At 45.7% G+C, this 22,869-nt stretch overlaps 1 protein-coding gene across 2 annotated transcripts in view; it reads right to left on the bottom strand.

Moving 5' to 3' along the window:
- Nucleotides 1-22,869, bottom strand: part of LOC106570363 (enhancer of filamentation 1-like) — a 49,043-nt gene that overhangs the window by 7,056 nt on the left and 19,118 nt on the right. For both annotated transcript variants that reach the window (XM_014142590.2, XM_045694836.1), the window contains exon 2: nt 19,081-19,479. In XM_014142590.2, coding sequence (XP_013998065.2) covers nt 19,081-19,479 — 399 coding nt within the window. The remainder of the gene's footprint in view (nt 1-19,080; nt 19,480-22,869) is intronic.

Here is a 22,869-nt window from a genome sequence, read left to right as displayed (position 1 = left end):
CGATGACAGCTTCTCCATCCTAGAGGGGGAGATCAACCATTTCCAGGCCCAGGGACATGTACTAGTCTGTGGCGACCTACATGCCAGAACTGGACAAGAACCTGACACCGTCAGCACACAGGGGGACAAACACCTACCTGGAGGTGACAGCCTTCCCTCCCCATATGCCCCCTTAGACACAACTACGACAACATAACCAACAAAAACGGGTCACAACTCCTGCAGCTCTGTCAGAGGCTGGGAATGTACATAGTTAATGGTAGGCTTCGAGGGGACTCCTACGGTAGGTACACCTATAGCTCATCTCTTGGCAATAGTACTGTAGACTAATTTATCGCTGACCTCAACCCAGAGTCTCTTAGAGCGTTCACAGTCAGTCCATTGACACTCCTATCAGATCACAGCAAAATCACACTCTACTTGAACAGAGCTATGCTTAACCATGAGGCATCAAAGCCAAAGGAAATGAATAATATTAAGAAATGCTATAAATGGAAGAAAAGTAGTGTGGAAATCTACCAAAACAACAATTAGGCAACAGCAAATTCAAGCCTTCTAGACAATTTCCTGGACAAAATGTTTCACTGTAAAACGTGGCAGTAGAAAATCTGAACAGTATATTTGACATCTCAGCTTCCCTATCAAATCAAAACATTTCAAGCAGACAATCTAAGAAAATTAACAACAATGACAAGTGGTTTGATGAAGAATGAAAAAACTTAAAGAAATTGAGAAACCAATCCAACCAAAAACATAGAGACCCAGAAAACCTGAGCCTACAGCTTCACAGCACGTCAGAAATCAGCTCAATGTAATTGAAGAATCCATAGAATGTAACCACTTCTGGGAAAATTGGAAAACTCTAAACAAACCACAACACGAAATGTTATCTATCCAAAACCGAGATGTATGGATAAACCACTTCTCCAATATCTTTGGCTCTATAACAAAGAACGAACAGCCAAAACATATACATGATCAAATACAAATCTTGCAATCAACTATTAAAGACTACCAGAACCCACTGGATTCTCCAATTACGTTGAATGGACTACAGGACAAAATACAAACCCTCCAAATCAAAAAGCCCTAGGGGGTTGATGGTATCCTAAATGAAATGATAAAATATACAGACCACAAATTCCAATTGGCTATACTTAAACTCTTTAACATCATCCTCAGCTCTGGCATATTCCCCAATATTTGAAACCAAGGACTGATCACCCCCATCCACAAAAGTGGAGACAAAATCGACCCCAATAAGTACTGTGGGATATGCGTCAACAGCAACCTCGGGAAAATCCTCTGCATTATCATTAACAGCAGACTCGTACATTTCCTCAGCGAAAACAATGTACTGAGCAAATGTCAAATTGGATTTTTACCAAATTACTGTACAACAGACCATGTATTCACCATGCACACCCTAATTGACAAACAAACAAAAACAAAGGCAAAGTCTTCTCATGCTTTGTTGATTTAAAAAAAGCTTTAGAATCAATTTGGCATGAAGGCCAGCTAAACAAATTGATGGAAAGTGGTTTTGGGGGAAAAACATACAACATTATAAAATCCATGTACACAAACAACAAGTGTGTGGATAAAATTGGCATGAAACACACACATTTCTTTTCACAGGGCCGGGCGGTGAGACAGGGATAAGCAGCTTGAGCCCCACCCTCTTCAACATATATATCAACGAATTGGCGAGAGCACTAGAACAGTCTGCAGCACCTGGTCTCACCCTACTAGAATCTGACGTGAAATGTCTACTGTTTGCTGATGATCTGGTGCTTCTGTCCCCAACAAAGGAGGGCCTACAGCAGCACCTAGATCTTCTGCACAGATTCTGTCAGACCCGGGCCCTGACAGTAAATCTCAGTAAGACAAAAACAATGGTGTTCCAAAAAAGATTCAGTTGCCAGGACCACAAATACAAATTCCATCTAGACACTTGCCCTAGAGCACACAAAAAACGATACATACCTCGGCCTAAACATCAGTGCCACAGATAACTTCCACAAAGCTTTGAACGATCTGAGGGACAAGGCAAGAAGGGCCTTCTATACCATCAAAAGGAACACAAAATTCAACATACCAATTAGGATCTGGCTAAAAATACTTGAATCAGTTATAGAACCCATTGCCCTTTATGGTTGTAAGTTCCAGGGTCCGCTCACCATCCAAGAATTCACAAAATGGGACAAACACCAAATTGAGACTCTGCAAAAATAAAAATATCCTCCGTTTACAACGTAAAACACCAAATAATGCTTGCAGAGCAGAATTAGGCCGATACCCGCTAATTATCAATATCCAGAAAAGACCCATTAAATTCTACCACCACCTAAAAGGAAGTGATTCCCAAACCTTCCATAACAAAGCCATTACCTACAGAGAAATTAACCTGGAGAAGAGCCCCCTAAGCAAGCTGGTCCTGGGGCTCTGTTCACAAACACAAACAGACCCCACAGAGCCCCAGGACAGCAACACAATTAGACCCAACCAAATCATGAGAAAACAAAAAGATAATTACTTGACACATTGGAAAGAATTGACAAAAAAAGCAGCAAACTAGAATGCTATTTGGCCATGAACAGAGAATACCTGACCACTGTGACTGACCCAAAATTAAGGAAATATTGACTATGTTCCGACAGTGAGCATAGCCTTGCTATTGAGAAAGGCCGCACTGGCAGAACTGGCAGTCAAGGGAAGACAGGCTATGTGCACACTGCCCACAAAATGAGGTGGAAACTGAGCTGCACTTCCTAACATCCTGCCAAATGTATGACCATATCAGATTAGACAGACCCATAAAGAATTTGAAAACAAATCCATTTTTGATAAACTCCCATATGTATTGGATGAAATACCACAGTGTGCAATCACACTAACAAGATGTGTGACCTGTTGCCACAAAAAAGGGCAACCAGTGAAGAACAAACACCATTGTAAATGCAACCCATATTTATGTTTGTTTATTTTTGTTACATCTGCCCCTGCCACACCCTCTACTTCTCATCCTGGGTCTCCCTAACTTGCTGCCATTCCCCCAGTGTTATCTCCCTCTCTCTCTCTGAGTGGGTGCATGTGATTGTGTGAGTGGAGACAGGTGTGCTGGAGGCAGAGCAGATCCCCACCAGCTGCAACCTGTTTCATAATCAAGACCTCTACAAATAATCAGCCCTGCAACTTCCAAGCTGCCAGATCTGCCTCTGGTCCCTGTCCCTCGTCTCGTCAGTCCTGCTTCCCTGCCCTGGACCCCCGCTCTATGGCTTCCTTGGATTCCGCTATGGACCTGCTTACCCTGCCCTCGCTCCACTTGCCCCAGCCTCAGCCTCAGTCCTTGTTTCCCTGCTATCTGCCCGAGGCTCCCCTGGCCACCCCATTTTCCCCCCGCTGTTCAATAAATACCTTAGTTACCTTATCCCTGTCGCCTCGTCTGAGTCTGCACTTGGGTTCACTTGCTCCGCCCCGCTTATCAATTTTTATTTTTGTACTTTAACTACTTGAACATCGTTTCAACACTGTATATAGACATAATGACATTTGAAATGTCTCTATTCTTTTGGAACTTGTGAGTGTCATATTTACTGTTTTTTACTTTTTATTATTTATTTCACTTTTGTTTATCCATTTCACTTGCTTTGGCAATGTAAACATATGTTTCCCATAGAAGGAGGGAGGGAGAGAGTGAAGGAGGGAGAGATCTGTAAATACCCTCCCAGTGTGATTTAAGGTGCTCATTGTTGGCATTCCTATCCATACATTCAGTTGAAGTCAGAAGTTTACATACACCTTAACCAAATACATTTAAACTCAGTTTTTCACAATTCTTGACATTTAATCCTGGTAAAAATTCCCGTTCTTAGGTCAGTTAGGATGAACACTTAATTTTAAGAATATGAAATGTCAGAATAATAGTAGAGAGAATGATTTATTTCAGTTTTTATTTCTTTCATCACATTCCCAGTGGGTCAGAAGTTTACATACACTCAATTAGTATTTGGTAGCATTGCCTTTAAATTGTTTAACTTGGGTCAAATGTTTCAGGTAGCCTTCCACAAGCTTCCCACAATAAGTTGGGTGAATTTTGGCCCATTCCTCCTGACAGAGCTGGTGTAACTGAGTCAGGTTTGTAGGCCTCCTTGCTCGCACGCACTTTTTCAGTTCTGCCTACAACATTTTCTATAGGATTGAGGTCAGGGCTCTGTGATGATCACTCCAATACCTTGACTTTGTTGTCCATAAGCCATTTTGCCACAACTTTGGAAGTATGCTTGGGGTCAATGTCCATTTGGATGACCCATTTGCGACCAAGCTTTAACTTCCTGACTGATGTCTTGAGATGTTGCTTCAATATAGCCACATAATTTTCCTACCTCATGATGCCATCTATTTTGTGAAGTGCACCAGTCCCTCTTGCAGTAAAACACCCCCACAACATGATGCTGCCACTCCCATGCTTCACGGATGGGATGGTGTTCTTCGGCTTGCAAGCCTCCCCCTTTTTTCGCCACACATAACGATGGTCATTATGGCCAAACAGTTCTATTTTTGTTTCATCAGACCAGAGGACATTTCTCCAAAAAGTACGATCTTTGTCCCCATGTGCAGTTGTAAACCGTAGTCTGTTTTTTTATGGCGGTTTTGGAGCAGTGGCTTCTTCCTTGCTGAGCAGCCTTTCAGGTTATGTCAATATAGGACTCATTTTACTGTGGATATAGATACTTTTGTACCTGTTTCCTCCAGCATCTTCACAAGGTTCTTTGCTGTTGTTCTGGGATTGATTTGCACTTTTCGCACCAAAGTACGTTCATCTCTAGGAGACAGAACGTGTCTCCTTCCTGAGCGGTATGACGGCTGCGTGGTCCCATGGTGTTTATACTTGCGTACTATTGTTTATAAAGACGAACGTGGTACCTTCAGGCGTTTGTAAATTGCTCCCAAGGATGAACCAGACTTGTGGAGGTCTTGTCACGTCCTGACCAGTATAAGGGGTTATTTGTCATTGTAGTTTGGTCGGGGCGTGGCAGGGGTGTGCTTGTTTTGTGTTGTCGGGGTTTTGTTCTATGTTTTGTTTTTCTATGTTGTATATTTCTTTGTATTGGCCTGGTATGGCTCTCAATCAGGAACAGCTGTACATCGTTGTTGGTTATTGGGAGTCATACTTAGGTAGCCCTTTTTCACCTGTCGTTTGTGGGAAGTTGTTTTTGCATAGCTGTGTGTGTAGCCTGCAATACTGTGCGTTCGTTCGTTCATTTTCTTGTTTTGTTTAGTGTTCAATAAAAGTTAAGATGAGCACTCAACCCGCTGCGCCTTGGTCTACTCCGTACGACAGCCATTACAGAACTTCCCACCAACAACGGACCAAGCAGCGGGGGAAGGAGCAGCAGAGGAACTATGTGGACTACAAGGAATCATGGACATGGGAGGAAATTCTGGACGGGGCTGGACCATGGCACCAGGCTGGTGAATACCGTCGCCCACCGGAGGAGATAGAGGCAGCCAAGGCGGAACGGCGACATTATGAGACATTTTACGCGCCGATTGGACAGTGTGAGAGGTAGCACCAATACATTTTTTTGGGGGGGCACACGGGTAGTTTGGCTGGGCCAGGGTTGAGCCCCAAGGCAACTCCCCGTGCTTACCGGAGGCAGCGTGATACTGGTCAGGCCCCGTGCTATGGGGTGATGCGCACGGCGTCGAGGCCGAGCATTCACAGGCCGGTGTGCTCGGTGCCAGCGTCCCGCATTTGCCAGGGGGAAGCGGGCACCCAGCCAGTACGGGTGGTGCCAGTCCTGCGCTCGAGACCGCCAGTGCGACTCCACGGCCCAGTGTATCCTGTTCCCGCTCCTCGCACTAGCCTTGGGGTGCGTGTCTCCAGTCTGGTACCTCCACTACCAGCCCCACACACCAGGCCTCCAGTGCGTAAGCCCAGTCCAACTCGTCCTGTTCCTGCTCCTCGCACTAGCCTTGGGGTGCGTGTCTATTGGTACCTCAACAGCCCCACACACCAGGCCTCCAGTGCGTCAGCCCAGTCCAACTCGTCCTGTTCCTGCTCCTCGCACTAGCCTTGTGGTGCGTGTCTCCAGTCTGGTACCTCCACTACCAGCCCCACGCAGCAGGCCTCCAGTGCATCAGCCCAGTCCAGCTCATCCTGCTCCTGCTCCTCGCACTAGCCCTGTGGTGCGTGTCCTTAGGCTGGCGCTTCCTAAGCCAGCCCCACGCATCAGGCTTTCAGTGCGCAGTCCCCGTCCAGAGCTTCCGACGACAGTACCCCGTCCAGAGCTTCCGGCAACAGTGCCTCGTCCAGTGCTTCCGGCAACAGTGCCCCGTCCAGAGCTTCCAGCAACCGTGCCCCGTCCAGAGTGTCCGGCGACAGTGCCCCGTCCAGAGTGTCCGGCGACAGTGCCCCGTCCAGAGTGTCCGGCGACAGTGCCCCGTCCAGAGTGTCCGGCGACAGTGCCCCGTCCAGAGTGTCCGGCGACAGTGCCCCGTCCAGAGTGTCCGGCGACAGTGCCCCGTCCAGAGTGTCCGGCGACAGTGCCCCGTCCAGAGCGTTCGGCGACAGTGCCCCGTCTAGAGACGGCCCACTGTCTGGAGCCAGCAGAGACGGCCCACAGTCCGGAGCCAGCAGAGACAGCCCACAGTCTGGAGCCTGCTGAGACACTCCTCAGCCCTGAGCCAGAGTCGCCCTACAGTCCGAAACCGGCGCAGCCAGAGTCGCCCTACAGTCCGGAACCGGCGCAGCCAGAGTCGCCCTACAGTCCGTAACCGGCGCAGCCAGAGTCGCCTTACAGTCCGGAACCGGCACAGCCAGAGTCGCCCTACAGTCCGGAACTGGCGCAGCCAGAGTCGCCCAACAGTCCGGAGCCGGCGCAGCCAGAGTCGCTCTACAGTACGACGCAGCCAGAGTCGCCCTCCAGTACGACGCAGCCAGAGTCGCCCGTTGCGAGGGTCCCCAGTCCGGGGTCGACGGAGAGGGACCTTGCTCTGGAGACGTCATGTAAGTGGGGTGAGCCAGGGGTGGAGCGGGGTCTGCGTCCCGCTCCTGAGCCACCTTCGTAGGGGGGAGTATTGGGAAGGGGGGGGGGGGTGTTGCAGAAGCCACCCTCCCTTCCCTCCCATGTAGTTTTGGGATTTTTTTGTTGTTGTGGTTATTTGTTTTGTTGGGCTTTGTTTCAGGTGCATCTGGGGTCTGCACCTTTGGGGGGGGTACTGTCACGTCCTGACCAGTATAAGGGGTTATTTGTCATTGTAGTTTGGTCAGGGCGTGGCAGGGGTGTGTTTGTTTTGTGTTGTCGGGGTTTTGTTCTATGTTTTGTATTTCTATGGTTTTTCTATGTTGTATATTTCTTTGTGTTGGCCTGGTATGACTCTCAATCAGGGACAGCTTTACATCGTTGTTGCTGATTGGGAGTCATACTTAGGTAGCCCTTTTTCACCTGTTGTTTGTGGGAAGTTGTTTTTGCATAGCTGTGTGTGTAGCCTGCAATACTGTACGTTCGTTCGTTTTCTTGTTTTGTTTTGTTTAGTGTTCAATAAAAGTTAAGATGAGCACTCAACCCGCTGCGCCTTGGTCTACTCCGTACGACAGCCGTTACAGGTCTACAATGTTTTTTCTGAGGTCTTGGCTGATTTGTTTTGATTTTCCAATGATGTCAAGCAAAGAGGCACTGAGTTTGAAGGTAGGCCTTGAAATAGATCCACAGGTCCACCTGCAATTGACTCAAATTACGTCAATTAGCCTATCAGAAGCTTCTAAAGCCATGACATCATTATCTGGAATGTTCCAAGCTGTTTAAAGGCACAGTCAACTTAGTGTATGTAATCCTGTGACCCACTGGAATTGTGATACAGTGAATTATAAGTGAAATAATCTGTCTGTAAACAATTGTTGGAAAAAGTACTTGTGTCATGCACAAAGTAGATGTCCTAACCAAATTGCCAAAACTATAGTTTGTTAACCAGACATTTGTGGAATGTTTGAAAAACAAGTTTTAATGACTCCAACCTAAGTGTATGTAAACTTCCGACTTCAACTGTACATCACCCTGTAGGACCTACAGACTAAACTTTTACTCACTACAGGTTAGTGTGAGTCAACCAAGCTATGACAGACTGAAAAAAGCCATGATTCTATTATTAAGACTAGGCATGGGAACCAATATCCATGCTACATTCTATTCTTCTCACTCACACACGTGTATCTTTGGTTGGGTACAAGCTCCCAGGGCATGTGTAACCAGACACACCAGCATAGCTTCCCTTCACACAACGACAAAGGAATGTCCTGGACTAAAAGGTCCTTGTTGCTTTATCTGTAGTTCCTTTACTCACTGTGGTGTGGCTTGTGTGGGAAAGTTGCAGTGAATGTGCATTGCACAAAAGGAGATCTCTGTTTTTGAGTTACTCTCTCTCACACACAGTCCAGAGATGGCTAACATGGTACCTATGAAAGCCAGAAAACCACAGTGACCAATCTGGCTACTCAACAGGTACATGTCAGGCTATGTCCCGAATGGCACCCTATCCATTTTGTAGTGCACTACTTTTGACCAGAGCCTTTTGGACCCTGGTCAAAACAAGTAGTGCACTATAAAGGGAATAGGTTGCCATTCCTTGACGCAGACAGCCACTCTCTACTCCACTCTTCCCATAACGGGGTCTTGTCATTTACTGCCAGACAAACACTGCTCATTTATTTCCCATCTTCACCCACTGTTTACCCAGCAGGCCTTGCCGCTGCGGCGGGCTCTGCCGGGGTACTTGGCGCTCCTAATGGTGGTTGGGTAAATATTGACCTGACTGGTTCCTTTATGGGAATGGGCAGGCGGACGGTGGCATCAGAAAATAGAGTCTTGGTGGGTGAGTGCTGATGACATCATATATGCCAGGGGCCTGTGTAAATACTTGTTCCCACTCAGGTGACGGGATCTGTCCCAAATGGCACCCTATTCCCTATATACAGTAGTACACTACTTTTGACCCGAGCCCATAGGGAATTGGGTTCCGTTTGGGATGCAGACAGGCTCTTTGGGTGGATTCTATCATGGACTAGTCACACAGGACTGTGGGTGTCTACAGAAGGATCAGGTTCAAAATGGTGTCCCCAAGGTGCTGCATGCATTGTTGAGATAGTACTGGGTTGTTCTGAGTGACTCATTGTCCTTTCAGCCCACACCACATTTACTTTAATGTGCTGACAGATTCTAGTTGGGACAGGTTGGGTTTTTTCCCGCATATGATTTCAGTGGTAGTCATCGTGTCATGTTGCCAACAATGACTTCATGGGTTTGATAAATACATACATAGCCTAGCATTATAAGTAGATTTAAAATGTCATTGTCAACTGTTCACTACGACTTTGACCTTTATAAGTTAACCCTGCATTGTGATGACAGTGCTGCTTCAGCTCTGAAAGAAAGCTAGTTTGAGTGTGAATGTTTGTGTAGGTTTGTGTGTGTGAACACTGGAAGGTGTGAGCGTAGGTGCAGAAAGGCGCACTAGGTTGTCATTTCACACCTTCTCATTGCTCATTCACACGCTGATGACTTGATGACACATGTAAACGGTGGCCAGATCACCCTAATGGTGACAATCATATTGCCAGGCAGCCATTGACCCCTGTTAGAACAGGATGGGGTGATTCCATCCATCCATTCCCCCCTATATCACCATCCTTGTCCTGACATCACCACTGTGCCCTTACCCACTCCTCAGTGTGTGTGTGTTGTGTGTGTGTGTGTGTGTGTGTGTGTGTGGCTGGTGACACAGTAAAGCCACCATTCTCTCATATAACTTCCCCGCCCCATCCCTCCTTCATCCCCCTTCATCCCTCCCTTCACCCCCCATCTTCTCATTAGCAGTTGTCAACACAATGGTGTTGTTTCAGCTTTCAGTCACTGAGGGTGGGCAGAAGCCACACAGGGAGCCATGTCAGTACCAGGGAAATTCAATCCGTTGCCATCCAATACACATTATTAATGATATGACTAGTAGCGTGTAGGAGAGTGGCATTAGTGATGTTATTCTTTGTAAATGTCACTCAAAAGGGAAGGGGTGTGGCAGAGTTCCTATAATAGCCTTTCAAGAGGGCACCTTGGTTTACAGAGGGCACCTGCCGTGCTGAATCATGGGCTACGTCCCAAATGACACCCTATTCCCTACATTGTGCCCTGGTCGAAAGTAGTGCACTACATAGGGAATAGGGAACCATTTGGGATGCTACCCTTGTCCTCTTGGTTTCAAGGGGATTTCAAGGGGGCACCTGCGGTTGCTGACTCACAGTCGTATAGCTTTACAGTGTTATTCTAGGTTATTTCTCATCAACGTTCACTTCAGCTGAACACTAATGTTCCCTTCCACAGCTCAGAGCGACGGTGGCCTATATAACAAGGCAAACTAATTAATGCAGGTAATTAAGTGGCCAATCCCACAAGGCCTCAATCAGACATCTCCATGATGACGATGTGACCATGTGGTCAAAGCCAAGTAAAGATTGGGCATTACCAGGGGCGTTAAAAGAGCCCTCACACACACACTTATGCACACATGCTCACTGATTCCATCACTAATAAGGATAATCTTTTATTCCCTCTGATCTAAGACTTTGTTCATCTCAAAATGGGCAGAGATTATACTAATAGGGGTAGTTTTAATGATGGAATGGCCTTTTTCTGTTTACTTTCCAGGAATTTATTAATTATTAAGATGTCCTTTTTGATTTGTGAAAAAGCGGGGAGAAGGGAGACGTAGAATGTGACCTACTAGCTGTCCCTGTCAGGATAGATTTTAAACCGGGGAAAATGGAAGTTACCTTTCAGACAAGCATTTCCTGTCCTCCCTTTCTCCCTCCACTTTCTTACTCCTTGGCACTGCAGAAAGAGCTTTTTTTTCTTCTATCTTTACTTTTCTGTAAGGATTCTCTCTCTCTCTCTCTCTCTCTCTCTCTCTCTCTCTCTCTCTCTCTCTCTGTTGGTGTGCGGAGGATGGACACCAATTCCCTTTGATACAATGGGATTTATGACCTTGCCCTGGGTCAAATCACACAGGCCAGTGATTCGTCACCGCGGTGACAATAGAGAGCAGACACGTGTCTAAAGGAGTGGAGCGCCACAGGAAGGAATAATTCATTTTCCACACATGATTAGAGGGAGAAAATACTTCTGCGTCCCAAATGGCACCCTATTCCATATAGAGTGCACTACTTTTGATCAGGGCCAATAGGACTGGTCAAAAGTAGTCAAGCAATGTCTTGTAAACCTCACAAACAAGCCATTTATTGGAGCTTAACCAGGTTACCTCCACTCTTAATGGCCAACTCAGTTACCCAAGCAGTTCACTTCCTCAATCCTCTGTGACTTGTGGGAGTTTATTAACTCAGTCACACTGTGTTTCTTACTGTTGATCACAGTCCACATCAGCGAATGATAGGATCTCTACATGGGTATAAGACAGAGACAGGAAGTGGCCATAGAAGGAGCGAGCCTTGTCTTGCTGAGGCAGGATGTGAGGAAGAGGACTGGTAGGAGTAGATAAGAGGCTCGGCGGGGCCTTTGAACACAGAGAGAGAAACAGACGCACCTTTGAGAATCAGAAGAACCAGGGCCAGTGACTGATGATAAAACTGCCATCTAACACCAGTGTGACAAAGGGTGGTGCAAGGCAGCTCCTGGCCCCTGTGAGGTGCTCTTTGTGTGGCAGAGAGCCCCAAGGATGGCTCCCAGCTTCGGCCAGCTCTGGGCAAACACTGGGGCCTTGAATGGGGCAGCTGTGGTTGGGGCGCTTTAGCTCACCCTCTCTGAAGGGTTACACAAGGACAGGCAGCCAGGGCCGCAGCATCAAACTGAGTAGCCTGAGAGAGCTAGCTAGAGCCAGTGCCAAACCTCAGTGTGCATTTATATACCAAAGCCCTACGTCACATGAATATAAAATAACCAGTTGCCAATCTGGAATTTCACAGCGGGGTTGGCATGCTAGACACACACACGCACACATACACACACACCACACACACACACACATACAATTAGTTTCGTTCATCCGGATCCCTATGAGCTTCTGCACATGCAGCAGCTACTCTTCCTGGGGTCCACATAAAATGTACAAATGCATGTCAAAGTACAGAATAGTTATAGACAGGAAAAACAGATATTACATTTAATTCAAAATAATACAAAAAGTTAGATATAGGAATGACACCAAGAGACAACAAAAATACTATTTACACACTATTCATATTCCTATTCTTATATACAGTACAGTTAAATAGATCTTTAGAGAGAGGAGAGGCACTGTGATACAACATGTTTATGATCTGTTTTTAAAGCTAAACTTAGTAACAAAGCTGTGTCCTTACACAGTGTCGACACATGGTGGGATATGAGAGGGGATTCTCAGTATAGGAGGCTGTCTGCCTCAATGCCCATAATCATTTGACTCCTTGGAAGGAGGAAGTGTGTCTGTGTGTGTGTGCGTGTGTTCGTTTGTGTTTGTGTGTGTGTGTGTGTGTGTGTGTGTGTGTGTGTGTGTGTGTGTGTGTGTGTGTGTGTGTGTGTGTGCGTGTGCGTGTGTGCTTGGCAACCAGGAAATCCCCCTAACCTCCCTTTTAACCAGCTTAATTAGCCAGAACACCACACCTGAACAGCCCGTAATGCAGTAACCACTCAGCCAGTCAACAACAGAGCTGGCCTGCCTCGTTCTTCATCAACCTAGACCAGGGTAATGTCCCAAATGGCACCCTATTCCCTATGAGCTAGTCAAAGTAGTGCACTATATAGGGGATATAGTGACATTTGGGCCCAGCACAGCTCTGTGTTGGCAAATCAGTGAGTCACTCAGAACTCAGTGGAAAACAACACAGCCCTGTCTGTCTGGACTCCACAGAGCACACAGAGGCATCCTTTGCGGCTTTCTTTAATGGCCAGTATTCAGGAACACAGCTGAAATCTGCAGTGTCACCACTTTGCTAAACATAGATTGAACTTTTCTCCGTTGACACAGTCTCAATTTAATCTCAAACAAGTTGATTATATATTGTAGCGTGTAGACACGAGGTACATTCATATAGACTTATTTAATTGACCTTTTCACCAAAGCCTTAATTCCATTCCCTTAGTAAACTCCTTATCAGTGAGAGGGGAGTGATAGCGATGGTAGGACTGAGTGTGATTATGGTTGTGCCTCAGAGCTCTATGGGTCCTGGTCAAAAGTAGTGCACTATACAGTGAATAGGGTGCCCTTTCAGATGGAGGCTGCATGTTTGCACAGTACAGGTGGGATTGATTGACAGGCCTTTCTGTTCTGAGCTAGTGTCTGTTCTCTGAGTCTCTTGCTCAGCCCCCTGGTGCCTCCTGATTGGCTGACTGGCTTATCGCAGCGCCATTCCTGGCTCCGAATGTGTATCCCAAATGGCACCATATTCCCTACATAGTGCACTACTTTTGACCATGGGCCCTGGTCAAAAGTAGTGCACTATAAATGGAATAGGGTGCCATTTGGGACGCATGGCTAAGCTCCAGGCGCCTGCTCCCTATTTACCCCACAAACACACACCTTAGTTTGGTAACGTCTCTGTTAACTCATGCCTTCCTGTTGAAAATACCCCCGGATAGAAGAAATAACACCAGGTCATTAATCTCCTAAGGGGATGGAATAGAGTGTCTTATCCAGTTTTTGAAGATTTTGAATAAACAAGAAAATATATATATATTTTACATAACTTCCAGTGATGTACCTCCGCCACTCCCTTTCCATTGACTTCCATATGTTGTAATTATTTTTTAAATGTTTTTAACGCGATGTGAAACTACCTCAGAGAAACAGCCAGATACAGTGCATTCGGAAAGTATTCAGACCCCTTAACTTTTTCTACATTTTGTTACGTTACAGCCTTCTGACCATAAGGAGCTACAGAGGGTAGTGCGAATGGCCCAGTACATCACTGGGGCCAAGCTTCCTGCCATCCAGGACCTATACAAGAGGCGGTGTCAGAGGAAAGCCCATAAAATTGTCAAAGACTCCAGTCACAAGTTATAGACTGTTTTCTCTGCTACCGCACGGCAAGCGGTACCAGAGCGCCAAGTCTAGGACCTACTCAACAGCTTCTACCCCCAAGCCTTAAGACTGCTGAACAATTAATAAAATCACCACCGGACAGTTTACATTGACCCCCCCCCGTTTGTACACTGCTGCTACTCGCTGTTTATTATCTATGCATAGTCACTTCACCCACACTTACATGTACAAATTACCTCAACTAACCTGTACCCCCACACACTGACTCAGTATGGTGCCCCCTGTGTATAGCCTCGTTATTGTTATTCTTATTGTGTTACTTTTTATTTTAGTCTACTTGGTAAATATTTTCTTAACTCTTCTTGAACTGCACTGTTGGTTAAGGGCTTGTAAGTTAGCATTTCACAGTAAAGTCTACAGTTGTTGTATTCGGCGCATGTGACAAAGTTTGATTTGATTTATTCTAAAATGGATTAAAACTATTTTTTTAAATCCTCATCAATCTACACACAATACCCCATAATGACAAAGCAAAAACAAGTTTTTTTTTTTTTTTACCTTCGAGAAGGACAACCTTCTCTGCAGCACTCTACCAATCAGGCCTTTATGGCAGAGTGGCCAGATGGAAGCCACTCCTCAGTAAAAGGCACATGACAGCCCGCTTGGAGTTTGCCAAAAGGCCCCTAAAGACTCTCAGACCATGAGAAACAAGATTATCTGGTCCGATGAAACCAAGATTGAACTCTTTGGCCTGAATGCCAAGCATCACATCTGGAGGAAACCTGGCACCATCCCTACGGTGAAGCATGGTGGTGGCAGCATCATGCTGTGGGGATGTTTTTCAGCGGCAGGGAGTGGGAAACTAGTCAGGATCGAGGGAAAGATGAACAGAGCAAAGTATAGAGAGATCCTTGATGAAAATCTGCTCCAGAACGCTCAGGACCTCAGACTGGGGCGAAGGTTCACCTTCCAACAAGACAATGACGCTAAGCACACAGCCAAGACAACGCAGGAGAGGATTCTGGACAAGTCTCTAAATGTCCTTGAGTGGCCCAGCCAGAGGCCGGTCTAGAACCTGATCAAACATCTCTGGAGAGTCCTGAAAATAGCTGTGCAGCGACGCTCCCAATCCAACTTGACAGAGCTTGAGAGGATCTGCAGAGAAGAATAGGAAAAACTCCCAAATACAGGTGTGCCAAGCTTGTATAGTTATACCCAAGAAGACTCGAGGCTGTAATCGCTGCCAAAGGTGCTTCAACAAAATACTGAGTAAAGTGTCTGAATACTTATAGAAATGTGATATTTCAGTTATTTATTTACACATTTTTTCTAAAATGTCGAAAAACCTGTTTTTGCTTTGTCATTATGGGGTATTGTGTGTAGATTGATGATATTTGTATTTTTAAAAAATCCATTTTAGAATAAGTCTGTAACGTAACAAAATGTGGAAAAAGTCAAGGGGTCTGAATACTTTTCCGAATGCATGTATTTATGTGCTTTTATTGATATACTGTAGTGTATAGGTTATTACACGACAGAAATACACAGCTATACTGTACCGCATGGAACATAAATAGACATATAAACAACTGGTGAATCCATTTGCACTGGGCTTGGTTGTTGTCTGTGACCTGAGTATTGTATTTGAGTGCAGAGACCTAAGTACAGGCATCTGGTGCTGCACTGTTTGCTTTTCCATGAGTTGTGCCCCGTTCAGTGCCCTTCTGTGGCTTCCCTGGCCCTACACACAGCTCGCCAACACACAAATAAGCCAAATGGGAGTCTTGCTCTCTCTATGCATAAAAACACTGACCTGTTCTGTGGTGAACTAACATCAGGCCACACCCTGTCCACATTTCATTTACATTTGCAGCCCTGCAATCCCTCTGGCCTGTGACTATGTCTGTGTAATGACTCTCATAAGACAGGTCTGAGGCCAGTGGCGTTGCAGGAGAACAGAACAGCCCATGGTTTAAACTGTAAAGCGTCAAGCCCTGTAGTATTTAATGTCTCCTGTGTCTGCTGGTGTTTATGGGGTTTCAATCCCCTTTGATAATCCCAGAACCCTGAGGTCAGGGGACCAGCTTTAGCTGAGCAGTAACTCGGTCTCTCTCTCCTTACACACACACACACACACGCACACACGCACACACACACACACATGCAGACTCACACGCACGCACACACACATTTGTTTTACTATCCTTGTGGGGACCAAACAAATGATTCTCATTCAAAATCCTATTTTCCCTAAAGCTAACCCTTAACTTATATTAATATTTAAGTTAACCTTTATTTAACTAGGCAAGTCAATTAAGAACAAATTCATATTTTTCATTGACAGCCTACCCCGGCCAAACACTCCCCTAACCCGGACAACGCTGGGCCAATTGTGCGCCGCCCTATGGGACTCCCGATCACAGCCGGTTGTGATACAGCCTGGGATCAGGGACTGTAGTGACACACTGAGCACTGAGATGCAGTGCCTTAGACCGCTGCACCACTCGGGAGCTTTAACCTGCTCCTGGTACAACACCAGGAGCGCTCGCTCACTCACTCACTCACTCACTCACTCACTCACTCACTCACTCACTCACTCACTCCTTCAATTCAATTTAAGGGGCTTTATTGGCATGGGAAACATGTTTACATGGCCAAAGCAAGTGAAATAAACAATACAAAAATGAACAGTAAACATGACTCAAAAAAGTTCCAAAAGAATAAAAAAATGTCAAATGTCATATGTCTATATGCAGTGTTGTAATGATGTGCAAATAGTTAAATTACAAAAGGGAAAATAAATAGACATAAATATAGTTTGTATTTACAATGGAGTTTGTTCTTCACTGGTTGCCCTTATTGAATATACACTGCTCAAAAAAATTAAGGGAACACTAAAATAACACATCCTAGATCTGAATGAATTAAATAATCTTATTAAATACTTTTTTCTTTACATAGTTGAATGTGCTGACAACGAAATCACACAAAAATAATCAATGGAAATCCAATTTATCAACCCATGGAGGCCTGGATTTGGAGTCACACTCAAAATTAAAGTGGAAAACCACACTACAGGCTGATCCAACTTTGATGTAATGTCCTTAAAACAAGTCAAAATGAGGCTCAGTAGTGTGTGTGGCCTCCACGTGCCTGTATGACCTCCCTACAACGCCTGGGCATGCTCCTGATGAGGTGGCGGATGGTCTCCTGAGGGATCTCCTCCCAGACCTGGACTAAAGCATCTGCCAACTCCTGGACAGTCTGTGGTGCAACGTGGTGTTGGTGGATGGAGCGAGACATGATGTCCCAGATGTGCTCAATTGGATTCAGGTCTGGGGAACGGGCGGGCCAGTCCATAGCATCAATGCCTTCCTCTTGCAGGAACTGCTGACACACTCCAGCCACATGAGGTCTAGCATTGTCTTGCATTAGGAGGAACCCAGGGCCAACTGCAACAGCATATGGTCTCACAAGGGGTCTGAGGATCTCATCTCGGTACCTAATGGCAGTCAGGCTACCTCTGGCGAGCACATGGAGGGCTGTGCGGCCCCCCAAAGAAATGCCACCCCACACCATGACTGACCCACCACCAAACCGGTCATTCTGGAGGATGTTGCAGGCAGCAGAACGTTCTCCACGGCGTCTCCAGACTCTGTCACGTCTGTCACATGCTCAGTGTGAACCTGCTTTCATCTGTGAAGAGCACAGGGTGCCAGTGGCGAATTTGCCAATCTTGGTGTTCTCTGGCAAATGCCAAACGTCCTGCACGGTGTTGGGCTGTAAGCACAACCCCCACCTGTGGACGTCGGGCCCTCATACCACCCTCATGGAGTCTGTTTCTGACCGTTTGAGCAGACACATGCACATTTATGGCCTGCTGGAGGTCAATTTGCAGGGCTCTGGCAGTGCTCGTCCTTGCACAAAGGCGGAGGTAGCGGTCCTGCTGCTGGGTTGTTGCCCTCCTACGGCCTCCTCCACGTCTCCTGATGTACTGGCCTGTCTCCTGGTAGCGCCTCCATGCTCTGGACACTACGCTGACAGACACAGCAAACCTTTCTGCCACAGCTCGCATTGATGTGCCATCCTGGATGAGCTGCACTACCTGAGCGACTTGTGTGGGTTGTAGACTCCGTCTCATGCTACCACAAGAGTGAGAGCACCGCCAGCATTCAGAAGTGACCAAAACATCAGCCAGGAAGCATAGGAACTGAGAAGTTGTCTGTGGTTACCACCTGCAGAACCACTCCTTTATTGGGGGTGTCTTGCTAATTGCCTATAATTTCCACCTGTTGTCTATTCCATTTGCACAACAGCATGTGAAATTTATTGTCAATCAGTGTTGCTTCCTAAGTGGACAGTTTGATTTCACAGAAGTGTGATTGACTTGGAGTTACATTGTGTTGTTTAAGTGTTCCCTTTATTTTTTTGAGCAGTATATATATATTTTTTAGGGGGTAGATCATTTCCAATCCCCCATATATTTTTGGGGTAAATATATATATCTATATATACACATACAATATATATATATATATATATATAAATATACATACATAAACACATACATACAAATACACATGGAGGGTTTGTATTTTGTCCTGTAGTTCATTCAATGTAATTTGAGAATCCAGTGTGTTCTGGTAGTCCTTAATAGTTGATTCCAAGATTTGTATTTGATCATGTACATGTTTTGGCCGTTTGTTCTTTGTTATAGAGTCAAAAAGATTGGAGAAGTGGTTTATCCATACATCTCCATTTTGGATAGATAACTCTTTGTGTTGTTGTTTGTTTAGAGTTTTCCAATTTTCCCAGAAGTGGTTACATTCAATTGATTCTTCAAATACATTGAGCTGATTTCTGATGTGCTGTTCCTTCTTTTTCTGTAGTGTATTTCTGTATTGTTTTAGTGATTCACCATAGTGATGGTGTAGGCTCAGGTTTTCTGGGTCTCTGTTCTCTCTCTCTCTCTCTCTCTCTCTCTCTCTCTCTCTCTCTCTCTCTCTCGCTCTCTCTCTGTCTCCCCCCAACCCTCTGTCTCTCCAGGTCTCTTACCTTGCTGGGGGTGTTGTCTGCAGCCAGGGCGCTCCTCTGTGGGGGGACCTGGTAGACATCCTGCCCTGGAGGCACCTGGTAGATGCCCTGCTGACCCGGGCTCTGGGAGGGCGGCACCTGGTACAGCCCCTGGGACGACGACATGCCCACCTTCTGCTGGTAGGCTGAGCCCGTAGGTGACGATTGGGCAGCCGGAGACTGGGTATCGAACATGGGACCAATCAGCAGCTTGAGGCGGTTGCCGGGGGCGATGCCCTGGCGCCCATGCAGCGAGCAGAGCCACCAGCCCTCAAGGCCGCCCGTGTTTTGCTCAATGATCGTTAGGATGTCTCCCTTCCGGAAGGCCAACTCCTCCGGGGATTCCGGCACGTTGTCGTACAACGCCTTGGCCATCAGGTTCTACAGAGAGAAGAGAGGAAGTCAGTCTACATTTAGCAACATACAGTTTATAGTCTTTTAGCCTGTCACTGCTTAAAGAAAAAGACTGTAGGTTGGACTATATGCTAGTCTACAGTGAGCATTGAGCAACATACAGATGAGTTTATAGCCTAGTTTTAGCCCGTCACTGCTTTTAGCAACACGTCTACGGGCTTGAGCACATAGTGAACATTACTACATGTAAAATGATGGTCTTCTAGTTTAACTAGGCAAGTCAGTTAAGAACAAATTCTTATTTACAATGACTGCCTACTCCAGCCAAATCCAGATGACGCTGGGCCAATTGTGCACCACCCTATGGGACTTCCAATCACGGTCAGATGTGATACAGCCTGGATTCGAACCAGTTACTATAGTGACACCTCTTGCACTGAGATACAGTGCCTTAGACCGCTGCGCCACTCGGGAGCCCATATTTCTACTGTTCATAACACAAACTGTTCACACTCCTCTTGTTAGTATAGAGAATTTTGCAGTTTTAAAGCTTATTTCCTGCAATTGTACACATTTTGTCATTGGATGCAAAGAAAATGTTGCAGTTTTAACGCACATTTCCTTACAATTCTATACATTTTGCCATGTCTAATGTGTATTCATATGATATTTGAGTGACTAATAACAACAATATCTATGGGCTAAAAAACCAAAGTAAAAAAGCATTAGCTGACATGGGCTAGTTGATCTGGACATTTATGTCAAGTTATAAATACAGTAGCTCTCCAAGGTATACAATGACTAATATGACAAGGGGAACTAGTGATGCACTATCCAATTTCAACATAGCACCTTGTGCATTCTACTATTACAACTTTCAAAAGTACGTTTTTTTTATGGGGGGGAGGCCCCCCCGCCAACCCCTCGCGCCGCCCTGAGGGAGTGCTCCCCACAGTTTGGGAACCACTGTTCTAGTCCACGAGGTTGTTATGTACAGTAAGTCTTAGAGTGAACTGTCACAACTGTTCAATGTGTAACTTGCAATTACCATGCAAAATTCTATTAGGTCCCATGCCAGATGTCTTTTTGACTGATTTGAACTTGATAGGATTTTCTCAGTCTTTGCTGTGTGTGCTCCAGGGCACGGTTACCCAACCGGTTGGTTGGTGTGCAGTGGTTAAGGATAATGGTTCCCAACCACAGCACTTGAGATATGAAACCCCCACTATTGTGTCTATAGGGGACAGGCACTTAGCCCAAATTGCCCTGGTAAACACATCCATCTGAGCAAACGGACATACAGTATAGAGCAAAATAAATACATCATATAGATATCCTCTGCGCTAGTAAAGCCACTGTGGTGGTATTACTATCTCAACATACATCCACAAAAATGATTCTCATCATCACATCCCAACCAGAGATAAACTGCCACAGAGGGACTGTCGGGATTGAGGTCACCGTGTAACACACAGTGTGCTTCTGCTTTTCACTCGCTATGACACCAGAGAACCCTTAGCTGGGTTGGGCTGGGCATAAAATCTGACACCAAATCTGATACAGTACAAGACCATTCATTGCAGTAACAAACAGCTCGTTCTACAGAGCAATGAATAGAATACAAAAACATATAGGCAGTTTTTAGGGAACACTTGTATGCTATTCCTGCATATAGCCTCTCATTTAAGAATTCAGGCTAAGTCCCCTCTCTCACACACACTCTTTCTTTCTCTCGCCCTCTCAAGCACACGTTATCGGACCCTTTGCTCTGTCACTCAGGACGCCTTCCTTTCAGCCTGACCGTTCCCTGAATGTTCCCCGACCGTTCCATGGCCTTTTCCTTTTTCCCACCCACTCTGATTCACAGGGTTCCCATGTGAACCTTTACTAGACTGGTGGAATCGTTATCTCTCACTGGGCATCTGGCTTCACTAACCGTTGTGTCAGTGCTCTGTCAGAGCCACCAATTACCCCCCACCACCCGGCTGCTTGCCTGCACGCCTGAAGCTCCGCAATACTTGACCCCTTAATGTCACGGCATGCTGCTGGCCAATGGGAGAGGATCTGCTGGGATCTGTTCTTGTTCATTGGTAATCTGATGATGAACGTATTACTGTTTTATAAGAGGGAGGAAGATAAATGCTGATTATTTTGAGTATGAACCGCCTTGTTAACCCCTTATATGAATATAGACATCTACATAAATCCAATTTCATCTATGGATGAAGGTTTGGTCCATTGCTGAGACAACAGTTCTATAAGTAAACTCTTGGCTATAGTGGTGTTCACGGTGCATTTTAATATTTACTGGGTGAGGAGGACTGGAGAGGTATCATTTCTTTGAGGTCACTGCCATAACAGACATGATAACGTCATCATCCTTTGCAGACTGTTGATCTTCCACTAATTACACAGATTAATGCGATCATCTGCCAACACAAATGACCAGACAGTTCATTTTAGCACAAACACAAACAATTACACACACAGTGAGAGAGCTTTGCTCAGCTAAGCTCTGAGAGTGTGAAGATAAGAGCAGTGAGACGCTGATGAAAAACGCTCCACTAATCCCAACACTTCCAAACCACCCACAGTCTGCTAGTGTTCATCTCTGACTGCCAGCATTCAGTTTCCTCTACTGTAGGGGTGTCAAACATATGGCCCGTGAGGGGGTCCAATCCGGCCAGCGGGTGGTTTGAATAAATAATAATAATACAAATATTTACTAATGAATATAAAATGACTAAAACCAAATCCAAACTGTGTAGAATGATAATGGACCTACATTCATACAGTTTCTTGACTGTTTCCAGCTCGCTAATAATCACCCAAATGAAAGCTAGACAGTCAGGGAGCATCGGAAATTCCAAAAATGATGGATAGACTTTGTGATGGTGTTTTTGATGGTGAGGAAATACAACACATTTTCAGTGCAGCCCTTCGGTGGAGAATTTGACACCCCTGCCCAAGTGTCAACAGCTCAGCCTCACACACATTGCAAACACAATCACACCTTTGTTTTTTTTGCAGGTCTGAAGCACCACAAGGACTTACACAGACATGGTATGCTTTAAACTTATTTTCAATTGTTGTTGGCCTAGTACTTCATCTGAACAAGTGATCCCTTATATGAGTGATTCCATAAACCTCAATTTGTTCAAAACACTTTATCTAGATGCAGTCTCTCCCTGCTGTTTGATATCGATCATCTCTCTCTCTCTCCCATAGATGGACGAGACCGGGTACAGAAAAATACCTTCACAAAATGGGTCAGCAAGGTCTTGATGAAGGTAAGAGGTCTTGATGGTTAGAGGTCTTGATGAAGGTAAGAGGTCTTGGTGAAGATAAGATCAGGACACAGAAGACGGCCAGTACATTAATACAGTAGCACAAATCCAACATATACAGTCTGTCATC

This window comes from Salmo salar, chromosome ssa14 (genome assembly GCF_905237065.1).
Source record: "Salmo salar chromosome ssa14, Ssal_v3.1, whole genome shotgun sequence".
In the NCBI taxonomy this organism is placed as follows: domain Eukaryota; kingdom Metazoa; phylum Chordata; class Actinopteri; order Salmoniformes; family Salmonidae; genus Salmo; species Salmo salar.
Note: the sequence above shows the minus strand (reverse complement) of the source record. Positions and strands in the feature narration are given on the sequence as shown.